Source organism: Gadus chalcogrammus, chromosome 6 (genome assembly GCF_026213295.1).
Source record: "Gadus chalcogrammus isolate NIFS_2021 chromosome 6, NIFS_Gcha_1.0, whole genome shotgun sequence".
NCBI lineage: Eukaryota > Metazoa > Chordata > Actinopteri > Gadiformes > Gadidae > Gadus > Gadus chalcogrammus.
Window position 1 is genome coordinate 4574242 of NC_079417.1, and position 13725 is coordinate 4587966.

A 13725-nucleotide genomic window follows, 5' to 3' on the forward strand; every position below is an offset into this window, starting at 1 on the left:
TATCTACATCAGCTCAGTTGCTTCTTAGGGTTTGGCAGTATTACATTAATGTGTTTTACCCTTATAACATGCAGGAAAGATCCGTGCCTGATACAGATACATCTTACAAGCGCATCAAAGTTTGGACCAAACACAATATAATGAGAAACAGCCTCAGTTGACGAATGATTTTTCACAACAATTAACACATCAACCGACAAAGCCAGCGTACTTTTATCTTGTATTGGTTATTATTCTTTACATCCCTGATGTCACCACCAAGGTGAAAATGTTTTCTCTTGCCCAGAACTATTATGTCTGTCTAGCCATAAGATTTAATAACCATCTGCGCCTTTGAGGTTGCGCTTCTGTGACCAGAAAAAAACACACTAAAACAAGACACGTGTCATGTTGCTGTTGTTCTGCGAAACATCTCACCGTGATGCACGACTACGCGTCAACCATTCCTTTGACAGCTCCGGTTTCTCTGGGAAGAATGGAAACGTCAAGCCCAGTCGTGGGCGGGAGAGTTTATGTTTATGTCTGTTATACATCATCTTCAGTCAAAATCCCCCTCAAAAATGAACGAAAAAACCCTGAAGAAACTTGAAAATCAGGGGAAATAATGAGGCTACTTGGGATCGAAACGGGTGAAGACAGGAGCAAAGGTGACATTTGGACGGGATGGGAATAGCAACAATAAAGACAAGCAGAGTGTGACAGCACAGGAATAATGAACTGGGATGCGGTCTAAGTGACGACCGTGAGTCAACTAGTGAGCAGACAATAGGAGGCACGTCTCCCTTCTCATTTCATCCCAGGTAGCCAATCTAAAATAAAGGGCGCAAGTACATCAAGAGACAGAAAATCAATGGAAGGATCTCAAGGTTGCAGGACACCCTCCCATTTTTACTTTTTTCCTGCCTTAAAGAGACACATTTTTACTTTTTTCCTGCCTTGAAGTGACCCTCGTGGTTGTCTCTTTATCTTTGCCTCTAATAAAGGTACCTTCACCTTGAAGCCCTCCTGAGACCTATTGAAGGCACCTATGCATAACCAAGGCTGAAAAAAAGGGAGAACGAACATGGATTTTCGCGCCATTGTTTTTTTTCCCACAATTTTCACATTTGCAATTCAAATGACATTCAAAGCGCAGCTATTTCTTAATCCGTTAATACAACACAAATGATGTACCCTCTACCCAGTCACGGATCCCGACATTATTGTTTTTCTTTTTGCAATGCAATCAACGGTTGCCTGTAAGCTATAGGGTTTTCAGTTCGGAGAAACCAATGACTTTGAGCTTAGCGTTTGGTCGGTTCTCTACATTTATATGAGATAACCACTATCCATCTCTATTGGCCTCCCTCCTGCTCAGCAAGTGCTGGAAGCCTGAACGACGGAGGTGTATGCAATCGTCTGCTTGTGATCTTTAATGAGGTGCCCGACCCCACCACCTCAGGCAGGTCCTTCAAAGACCATTGCTCGGTTCCAGGGCTCGCCTTTACGCTCGAGAAGCATGGCTCAAAGCATCGCGAAAGCCGAGGTGGAAACGAGTGAGGACCTCACATGCAATATACTTCTCAGAAGACAGGTCTTTTAAGGTTCTGTTCATTTCACTGATTGATGAGTGTAATCATTGCTAGACACAACCTTGCAACCCATTGTTTATATCTTGAATCACTTAAGCAACATCAGTCAGTATGGGGAGACATTGTGTGTTTGAAAGTGCCACAGCGTTTCTCATTCAAGACATAGAAAAATAAAGTTTACATGATGAGCCTAGGTCACGGTATATATTTGCTTTGATTGAGGATTTTACCACACTTCAACACTCTAGTGTCCTCTCAATATGGCGGAGTATCGCTAGCCAAAACTCCCATGCTTTCTGATGTACAAGCCCTGTATTAACTTTTGCCAGTCTGGCAAATGGAGGAATCCCAATGGAGGAAGCGATGCACCAAGCCTGGCCTGCCGCCAGATTGATCTCAAGCTTGGGGGGAGGCAATTGAGAAAAAGAGACCGTTGAAATCTGGATAAAGGCACACAGTTTAGTGTAGGCCCCCGACGACTAAATGGCAACAATGCTCAGGTCGGCAAAGCGATACTTAGTACAGCAAAGCCGTACAAACATAAAGCCACAGTCTACATGTGGCTGCCCCAGGGGAAATTTTTACTTACTTTGATTCCCCTCACATAAATGGAAGGACATTGTTTGGAAATGTATCCTCATTTCTGGCCCACAACAAGAAATCCCTGAAGCGAATAAAATGCACAAAATAAAACCCTGCTTGTTAAATGTGGTTTTCCTCACCGTCCTTGCCGGGGACTGCTCTACAAAATCATTTAGCCAGCCAGGGAGCATAACCCTCAGCTCCAGTTGTGTTTTGTTTATCCGCATGGTGCGCAAACAGCCATCAATGCACAGCAGGGGGATTTGCTGATTGACCCTAGAGCTCTTACAAGCCTTGCTCTGAGGGGCTAGAAATCCTCTGTGGTAACAGACCCCTCGGCTGGATGACCCACTGTCTCCAAGGGTGTGGCGGTGGGCACAGAAAGCACTATGCCCTCATCGTAAGTTCTTGTGATTGGTGCCAGAAGTTCAGAGGAACCCGGGTCGACGCGATTGCCTCGATGAGGACCTCTGACGGGGTGTTGAAGAGTCTTCAGATCCTCTGCCTTTCAGCACCATACTGCCTCTCACAATTCTATTTGATCCCCCCCCCCCCATCCCCACCTGCATGCTCACGTTGCCCCGCTGGCCAAAGGGCTGCCTCCTTAAGATCAAACATCAATGTAGCGCAGTAAGCTCTGCTACTTTGAGCTCCTAGGCTTCAGTATCTGCCTTGCTTTTCATGAGATTAGGAAAGATGGTACATTTAAAAAACAAAATTATTTATCAATGATTTTTAAGAAATAACAACCGATAGTGGAACATGTCCAAAATCGTCCTCTCTCTCTGTGGACTCCGTAGACTCTGTCGCGCGTGCGTCTCACGATGTGCCGCCTCATTGCTCATCCTGCTATGCGATTGCCGATCAGTGATTGATTTCTCAACACAGCGCAGAGGGGGGGGGGGGGGGGGGGGGGGGGGGTCGTCACCACCACCCCAACCCATGTCTCCTACTTAACACTTTTCGGTGCATTCCGACACTTTTCGGCCAATCGATGTGCCGTGTCGTTTCCTCCCGTCACTCACCCCTCAACGTCACCCTCTCATCAGAATGACGGCCTGACGCATGGTACACAACGCTTCCTTCCAGACTTTGACTGTCTCCTTCGACAAGGCTGCTGCTGTCACATCTCGTCCCAACATCATCTCCCCTCTCCACCCCCCCCATACACACACACACACACACACACACACACACACACACACACACACACACACACACACACACACACACACACACACACACAAACACACACTTTATTTTCCTCAAACTCCCCATGTCTGTCATTATGTGCTTTTGTTCCGCCTCACTCTCCCGTTGATCTCTAATTACCCTCTGTCTCCAGGCTACGCTCCAGTGACCGGTATGTGCCACCCAGTGAGAAGCTGTACCCTCAACCATGAAGACGGCTTCTCCTCTGCCTTTGTCGTGGCCCACGAGACCGGACACGTGTAGGTCCAGGTCTATGTGGGGAGGGCAGATCTGTTGTGTTGCATTGGAGTGCTCCTTGGTCCCCCGATGGTTTGAATTTTAGCTCCCGCTGATGGATTGTGTCAGAGCTCTGACAAAAGAAGGACCACAAATTACAAACTTACAGTCATACTTCTGTAGTACATATACTTGTATGTGTGTGTATGTACTACAGCACCTCACATGTTTGTCACCGGTTGTCCACCTTGTGTCACATGAGGGCATGCACATACATGTGGGAATGCATGTGTCCGCCCCACATCAGAGTTCTGACACAAGGAGGAACACAAACGACAAACTTACAGTAATTTGTGTTTACAGTCAAACTTACGCAGAGTGTATCTACAGATACTCATATGTTTGTCATTTGTGATCCTCCTTGTGTCACATGAGAGCATGCGAATGTCCATCTCACATGCGGGTGCGTTGTGTTTCTTTTGATCAGAATACAAATATAATGACCATGGAGACAATAGGTATCAGAGTGGCTAACTCCCTTAATCTGTTGTTGTTTGATTAAGTCGGACCACATTATTCAAGCACCGTCCAGTCACCCACCCTCGCTTATCGAGTCAAAAGATCAGGGCACTCGAGTTTCTGCGACGGTCTTTACAAATTTGTTCAAGCAAATATGCATACAGATATTAGTGGGATTATGGTGGAGCACCAACGAAGCCAAAGGGATTTTTCCACAGGATCGAAAAAAAGTGCCGGGGGAAAGCGATGATTCTCTTCTGGTTTCAATTAGAAGGCCAAGGTTCACGCTCACACATTGGCAGTCGCACACCTTGTTTTGGATGATCTCGAGTCGGATACTCAAGTGGCGTCCACTCCCAGGGCAGAGCTGTTGGTGACCCCTTGTAGTCTCAGATTCAGCAGAGCAACAGAGATGGGGTATCACGTAGAATAAGCCTCAAAGCAATCCATCTGTCACTATGGAAGTGTAACGCATTCACTTGAGAAAATAGTTTCTGCTCTTCAGAAAATTAAAACATTATTATCTCTGAAGTCAGAGAAAAGTTTGAATGGATAAAAATAAAAGTAGCCTCTCCGGTACAGAAGTGCAGTGTTTTTTTTCTAAATTAATCATTTTCTCAGAAATCTCAGAAAAGTTCAAATGTGTTTTTAAAAGTATGCCCTTTTTTCTAAATGAACGAGTTAATGAACTCTAAGAATTCTGAGGACGGTTTTGCATAAATATAAAAAATCTGCTCTTGTTTTTCTGACTTAAAAGATACCTCACCTCATGAGGTATATCATTAAGTAAGGCAGATTTTCTTTTTACATAAAAAACCCTCAGAATTCTGAGATAATTATATTGTTTATTCAGAAGAACATGAGCAGAAATAATTTTCTCGGGTGAGCTTGCATTCGGCTTCCGTACTTAGGGGAAAGAGAGCTTCATTTGGGATCCTGAGGTATCTCTTTAATCTAGAAAATAGAGCAGGATTTGTATTTGCCATGAAAGCGTTTTCTTAATTCTTAGATAATAAATTTGTTAATTCAGAAAAACAGCAGATTATTTTCTCCACAAAACTCATAAAATCGAATGATGCCGTTAAGAAACAACAAGGGCCGAATTTGTGTGAATGAATTACGCTTCTGTCAAAAACAGCTTACAAAAAACGATCAAATAAACATCATAGAATTTATATAAGCGTTGGCGCTGTCGTTCTATACAGTTCATTCTGGGTCTAAAAATGGTGTTACTTGGTTCTAGGTTCTTAGTGACTTTACAGAGCCAGACCTATTAGCATCTACTGTATATAACCGCTGGGAAACTCGAATAAACATGACATTGCCATAAAGGGGAATGGCACCAAACCCATTAACCAATCTGCTCTCCCATCCCGCTAGTGCAATAATCCTAAAAAATTAATTATCTTTAACCTCAAATGTACAGATATGAATAATTGGATATTCCTAACATTATTCATAAATAATATATTATCTATAACAGACAATATAAGACACATATACAGGTTGTCCTTACAGCCTAAATGGATTTTACTATCATTTAATAATAGCTCATTGAAAGGAATGACTTTTCTTTCGATTTTGGCAATAATCCAAAGAGAGAGAGAAGGAGAGGGAGAGAGACATTATTCCTTTTGAGAACCAGCTGGAGGGCTTAAAGGTCAGTTGTTTTCACAGAGAAATCAGGCTTGCTTTGAAGGGCCACAGATGGAATTCATGAAACGATGGCCATGTCTACCTTTTAAAAAGCTATTTTATTATTCTTAACAGTCCTTGTATTATTTGTAGCTATGTATAAAGCAATGTGGGCCAATGGTCAATATTTATTCTTTGTAAATATTTATTATTTCGTAAATATTTATTATTTATTTTATATTTATTCGGATTCTATGTACTGTTATGTCTCAATTATACATGACAAAAACTAAGTGTCAGTGTAACTTCTATAAATAATGCATTTCGACAGAATTATAGTTTAGGCCTTCAATAATGCCTATGGGGAAATACATAGGAAATGTGTATGGAAGTTTACATTAAAGTAAATATATAAAACCTTAAAGTTCGAAATTTAAAAACTAATAGCAATTCCAAAATACATAAGAATATCATTAAAGGTTAAAAAAATTACATTAGGCAACTTATTATTAGTGGACTAACTAAACAACTACTTTGATATGCTAGATGTATTTGTGTTTCTCACTTCTCAACATTTGTATTTCTGGCGGTTGCTAGTGGCTTCCCCTGAGTCTTCTGTCGAAATAATAATGTTTTATTAAACTGCCTAGATTCAAGATTTTAAGAGATTTTAACCATGGCTTTCTCAGATTCTTGCTTTGCCATTGCATCCAGAACAATCCAGAACACGTATCCCATTATCGTGGTAGAAAAGCGATGGCCATGAACATTTCTGAAGTTCAACCTCCTGAAGTTGTAATGAATCTAAAACTTGCAATAGACCCATCTGGAGGGAAAGAATCGTTTGAAGAGTCGTAATTAAGACGGCTGCCAAAAAAAAAATGTCCAGGAGAAGAAGGTGAAACGGCCTGACATCCTGTCCAAATTGCTGTGCTGGAGGGCACATAGAAGTCCCAGCTATCTGCATTGCATAGCTTGATTTGCTCTCGGTAAAATATTCATCCATAGACGATTGGCTGCAAGACATATCAGAGATAACAAAATATTACCTCGGATCACAATTACAGAGCTTGAGGCTTTTTCTTCCATTTTCTGGCCAAGTGTCAAGTTAGGACTCCCATTTTTTACAGCACTCAACCCACGGCACACATTTCATAGCTCTTGAAAAACACACACACACACACACACACACACACACACACACACACACACACACACACACACACACACACACACACACACACACACACACACACACACACACACACACTAAGGTCTACAGTTTCTCTGGTGCATTGTTGTGTAACTGAGGGGACCCATGTTGCTGACTCACCTCTGTCTTTTGGTTTTTGCGTGGGGGGGTCTTCAGACTGGGGATGGAGCACGACGGTCAGGGAAACCGCTGTGGGGATGAGACCACCATGGGCAGCGTGATGGCCCCCCTGGTGCAGGCGGCGTTCCACCGGTATCACTGGTCCATGTGCAGCGGGCAGGAGCTGAAGCGCTACATCCAGTGAGTCAACTTCATTTTGTTCTCTCACCTACATTGACTCACCACACACACACACACACACACACACACACACACACACACACACACACACACACACACACACACACACACACACACACACACACACACACACACAAACACACACTCAAGAACGTGTTTCTGCTCTGAGCAAGAGCAGACACGCTCTGAGCAAGAGCAGACACACACACACACACACACACACACACACACACACACACACACACACACACACACACACACACACACACACACACACACACACTCATGTGGGCACAAACATGTGTGCGAGTGCACACCAAAGGGTGGTGACTTAGTATATATCGATCACTGTTCTGTGATTGCTTGCGTGAGCTAAGTCCTCTAAGGCGATTTTATAACAGATTTTATAACAGTGTGGCGTAATAAAGTGTGACAGCACAATAGCTTGAAAGCCTGAAATGTGTGAAATAAAGCGTTGGGAAACAGCTTCACTATTTTTTTGGTTTTAACTAACGGTTTCATTTCTATATCCCATTTCGCCGTAGCGTAATGACATTCAAATGCAGGCTTATATGCTGCCTGCCTCCCGCCGCACAATTTGCGGGCAGCTTTTCCGTCCCTACTTAACGGAATAAATTTTCTCATCAGACCGCGCCGCAGGACGCAACAGCATCATCATCTGTGACAAGCCCCGATCCGTTGCAAAACAGATCAGATTTGTTGAACAAGACTTTTTAATTACCCTCTGACTTTTTAGGTTTATTCTTCAAAAGTCACAGTAAACCAAAAACTAAAATAGAATAAACTACAAATGGAATATGGATTAATGCTAGCCTCTCTAATGAGACGTGCACTGATTCATACATGAAACAAACATGTCAAGCCCCGTTGGAAGCCTGTGTTTTTGCAGGTTTGGACCAAACAACCTGTTGCTCTGGTAGTGAAGCAACAGTTTAAGCCATTTCAAATGACATTGAAGACAATCACAGGTTTATTTCTGATTGTAAACTTAACCTCCAGATATCTGAATAATTAGTTACCTGGAACAGCTTATGACATCCCTTTGGCTGTTGCCACCATAATCACAGATTTCTTTCTCAGTCTCCCCACACACACACACACTACTCAAGTCGGGACCGATAATTCAAAGTGTTGAAAACCACCGTTGTCACGGTGGGCGGCTGAATCCCTTTCTTGAGACAAGATTCATTATGTTGTCATGGTTGTTGTTCACCATGTATGGTTTTCGATTGTAGCTTGTCCTTGCTCTGTATCTTTGCCAGGTCCTATGACTGTCTCCTGGACGACCCTTTCAAGCACGACTGGCCTCAGCTTCCGGAACTCCCTGGCATCAACTACTCAATGGACGAGCAGTGCCGCTTTGACTTTGGTGTCGGCTATAAGATCTGCACTTCAGTGAGTACGGCCCACAGGCGTCACTTAAATAGGCAGCGAATTAGGGGAACCAATGCCACTGAGGGAAAATTTAATAGCTTGAGGACGGAGAGTATGGAAGCTGTCAAAGTCTTTTTCCTGCTTAAATGCGCCTTGACAATTACATAATTGCAATTCAGTCCCTAGGTGACCAACTTTGGCAAAGAAACGTCTTGTTAAGGTGTTCAGTGCTTCAAATTCCCAGCTATGAATCATGGATATGATCCCGGCTGTTTTTTATAGTTTTCGGCGAATTGTGTCAAGTTTTCTATAATTAATTTGGCTGGTAGACACTTTTATTTTCGCACTTCCTGTCCCCTAAACCCTAACTAATGACCAGTGAGAACTGCAAGGTAGATGTGCGACCCCAATTTCCCCAAAGGAGTGGAGCTAATACAGAGTAACAGAGAGCCAGCAGATAAGCTGCGCTAATGAATCCCTTGAGAGCTGAACAGAACAGTCAACTGCAGTCACATTTCACAACATGGATAGAAGACTTTTCCATTTGAGCAAGAGCAGAGCAGTATAATACAGCCAAGTCAATAGCACGCATAATGATGCTGCTGAATTGTACGTGTAGGGATTCATATGGAAGTAAATCTGTGCCATCGGATTTTGAAATAAAAAGCCATTGAATTCCAAGCACTGAAAATGTATGCATTGAAATAATGCATCTGGATTTTTTACCTCTGAATTTATTTCCACCTTTATTTTTCAATGTTAAAAAATTCAAAATCAAATATTCAAAGTTTCAACTTAAATATTTTCAACGTCCCCAAATTCAACATGCCAAAGTCAGCTGCAAAATTCAATGTATGACGAGGATGAAAAGGGAGAGCAATCGATCCTAGATGCTATATCGCGGTCAAGCAAGGAGAGCAAGCGGGTGTTACTCAGAATTCTGCGACCCACCGAAAAGTGTGACACCAGGGGGCAACGATGTGCAACGAGCGCGCAGAGCCAACGCTATTCCGCACTGAGTGACATGATACAGATATTAGTGGTGGATTTAATGATTCGTTTCCGTGACCCTGTTCGCGTGATTCAGTTCGCCAAGAGGAGTCGTTCGCGAATCGTTCGTTCGTTCGTTCGTTCAGTCGAGTTTCCGGTAGCACTAACTCCACTGAGTCTGATTCACCGCTACCGGAAACCAGGCTGAACGAACAAACGATTCGTGAACGACTCCTCCCAGCTCAGTCGAATTTCCGGTGAATCGATTCCCCGGGAACTCGACTGAACTGGGAGGAGTCGTTCGCGAATCAGCCTAGTTTCCGGTAGCGGTGAATCGCATCATGGAATGCATGCCATTGCACGGTTCTCAGCTGAGTCAGTCAGACTCAGTGGAGTTAGTGCTACCGGAAACTCGTTCGTTCGTTCAGTCGAGTTTCCGGTGAATCGAATGGTGAACGAGACGAACAAGAGAAACTAACCGTTTCGGTTCGTTCGTCCTAAAGACTCGTTCATTCGAACCGGTTCGCGAACGAACGAACCAACACTAACAGATATGAGGATGACAAATTAAAGATGAACTGAACTGAAATAATCAACATCGATAACGTGTTAGTTATGACCATTATAAAAAAAAAAATCAATGTATAGCTTTTTTTGGCAACAAAAGAAAATGCGTCTTTTAGTATTAGAGCGCCGAAGACGTCACTGGCATGGTAGGACTAGGTCGTTGCTGCAGACACGCGAACGTCTTCTACACTCCACGGCGGAAAACAGTGATGTTAATATGGCGTGTTTCGCGTTTGAGCCTGTGAGGGACATGCCTGTAGTGTCCGTCTGCCACCCGGTAGAGAGGCATCAATTTCAGGCTCCAGCTCCACCTTCGGATCGTGTGGGTGTGACTGGTGTGCGTGTGGGTGTGACTGGTGTTGCTGTGGGTGTGACTGGTGGTGCTGCGGGAGCATGGACACTGCCATTGAATCGGTCTGCTGCCGAGTGGTCCCGGTCAACCTTGACCATCTAATGGTGGGATTAGGTTGCATAACCGTGCACAGGGCATTTCGGATGCTGTGCGGCGAGAGAGAGGTTTTGGAAGTGGCCATGCTCTCTCCAAGGGACGTCCTAGCGGAGACACTGGAGCGCCGCATAAATAGCAACCAAGTAACGAGGCAGAAACGATCATTCCTCCTCCTTTTTCCTTTGATGCGTTTCAGGAATATCTCCGTAAAGACGGACTCATTGTGGAAACGCAATGAGCTGTACAAACGCTGTAGTACCTACATATTCATAGAAAGGGACATTTGTGGAACTTCTGTTTACAGACCCGCCGTGGTTTAATTAGCAGCTTGGAAACATAGATCTGTGATATCGTCTGACTAATAGTTTATACACTTTATGGTCGGAGTGCTAGCTTGTGGAGATTGACATGACACAGGGGCTATCAGAGGGTTAGTCAGTTTTAAGGCTGCCAGCCATGTTTTAAGGGCTGGTTTCCTATTCAAAGGTAGCCTGTGGAAATGTATGATTACCCCAGCTGCCTTGGCCCTACATAATTCATTACTGCAGCCAGGGGCAATGCAATAAGATGATCCTCCTGTAGACCTGGTTGTTTGCTTTTCCTTGCCATTCCAGCGAGCCTCAGAGCCTGACTCATTACCTGCTATGGAGAGCCACAGAGTAGGTGTAGGTTACCATGCCAGTGACGTAGCTGATTGTTGAAATCCAACATGGCGGCGCCCTGTAACACTTTCACCGTACAATTGAATCCCTTTTAGCAAGTTCATCCATTTTTAGTTATTGTACCAATGAGAAGGCAGACAATACATCTGTTATATCAACTCGACTTCAACTTTCAGTTCAGTTCATCTTTAAAAGCAGGTTGCTGTCGGGCAAAATTGGTGCCCTAATAAATTGGGCTCCTTAACCCACTACAATTACCCTGAAAATATTTAAGTTGAATTTTTTTTACGTTGAACATTTGATTTTGAATTATTTAACATTGCAAATTAAAGGTGAAATTGATTTGTTGAGAAATTGAAAGAGTTATATTCAGAGGCAAAAATCCAGATAGGCCTACGTTATTTCAATGCATAAATATTCAGTGCATAGAATTCAATGGCTTTTTATTTTCAAAATCCAATGGCACAGATTTACTTCCAGATTCGGACACATTTTTTTTGCCGGAGATATACTTTAAGTCCATTGGTGTTTGTTTTCTTTGGTTTCGTTGACCTCACTACCCTTTTGGAAAGAAGTCAAATGTTGGCTTGACGATCTACTTTAAGTCTTCTTTGAAGTAACATAAAGAACATGAAGTACATTTTACACAATGGAATGAATGGGAAAAAACATTCACCCCACAACATTCAGAAAGACATACATTTGCATAAATAGTAGATGGAAATTTTGACTAGCATCAGGTGTTTTCACAATTTGTATGAATTTAATCACACAATACAGTATATATTTGACTAAGTCGAATTTTTTGAGAATATGTGATGCGGAAAAAAAATATATTTTCTTTCATTATGTCGTAGGAGATGGCGATGTAAAATTAGTCAATAGTCTTGACTCTAAGGATTTTGTTTGGGGTTAATGACGTCGAAGTAGATTGGTTTTTCAGGGAGCCGGCATGTCCATCAGTGTGACAAATGTCTTCCACCGGCCTTTCCTCCTACACACTCCCAGGTTGTGAGAATGTGGTCCATGAAAATGGGCTTTTCACTGAGTTTGTAGACAGAATACCACAGTGTTGTCCTTCCGAATTGACCCGGAGCGACACCCAAACACAGTGGGGTTTTTAGATAGAAAATCTCAGCAATGCTTTAACGATAGGAAATCAGAATTGAAATATAATTTAAGTATACGTTTATTTGAGGAACAAGAGGGACGTCAGGACGCTTTAATAAGATCATTAATTAAAGCATCCTGCGCATTATCAGACAATTTGAAACAATCACACACCAGGGATATGTCTGTTTCTAGTCAGCATAATTTCTTCTGAGATGCACATTTCACTGAACCATTCGGTTTGAGTTAATGCCTTCAATGTTAAGCTTTCACCCCCTGAGGGATTTGAATGCATGCTCCTTAATTAAAAAATATGTATATTTACTGAATGAAACAAATCAACTGGATAAGTGGCACAGCCACATTTTAAGAAGCATCTTTTTACCTAGGGACCTCTGTTTATCCGATTGGAAAGTAAGAGTCTTCTGAACGGTTCTTTTTTAATGTGTCTAGCGATTTTCTGCCGTCTCCCCTTCCTTAACGTTTTACCTCCGCATGTAACTGTGCGTCACATCCCAGGATTTGCCTCTTCGTTTGATGGTTAACACAGCGTAAAAAGGAAGTAGTACAACTAATAGCTTTTCCAATTCAAAAAGGATACCCCGGTTACATTCAAATCTGAAGCCAAAGTCTCGCTCAACTCTCAGGCCCTACAGAATTTCGTGATCACATTAATTCCCGCAACTTCTACCAATTTTGACCTGAGGCTTAGCACAGGTCAATATCCAATAGGAATCACATGTTCATATAGTTATACACAGTTTGTAAAAAAAGAAAGGAGGGTACATCATCTGATTGGTGATAATGAACCCCCAGTACTTTTAGTCAGTACAGTTTATATGTAATACGCCTGATCCGCTTTGGTCATCACTGAACAGCCACTGTGTGCCTCCAACCACGATAACCTTGTAGCAGTAAATACCAGACCACGGGTGTGCAAATACGCTAAACTCATGAGTTAATTGCCCTCCAATTGGCCGTAAATTATTGTCTCAGGGAGCGTGCAGGGGCTATGGCTTGGTGGATTATGACCCTGAGACCCTCTCCAGAAGCAGCAATACAGTATACCAGTATTTAAGTGGCGAATGAGGGGTGACCTATAAATAGAGAGTATGACCCTTCTCTACTTGATACTGTGAGTAACATGCCCTCTGTTCAGGACATCGCTTCGCTGCGCTAAATGGCAGAGGAGTCTTTATGGAGGGTTTTGTCAAGAGATATTGGGGTGATTGTGATTTATTGTGTGGAGGGCAGTGTGGAAACACTCAAAAGAGATGCAATGGACGGTCAACTATAAACAGTTTC

The 13725-nt window shown here is 42.9% G+C and overlaps 1 protein-coding gene across 1 annotated transcript in view; it reads left to right on the forward strand.

Annotated features, from left to right (window-relative positions):
* Positions 1 to 13725, forward strand: part of adamts3 (ADAM metallopeptidase with thrombospondin type 1 motif, 3) — a 91309-nt gene that overhangs the window by 50389 nt on the left and 27195 nt on the right. Inside the window, exons 8-10 of the mRNA XM_056591548.1 lie at positions 3499 to 3604; positions 7105 to 7248; positions 8532 to 8664. Of these exons, the coding sequence (XP_056447523.1) occupies positions 3499 to 3604; positions 7105 to 7248; positions 8532 to 8664 (383 nt within the window). The remainder of the gene's footprint in view (positions 1 to 3498; positions 3605 to 7104; positions 7249 to 8531; positions 8665 to 13725) is intronic.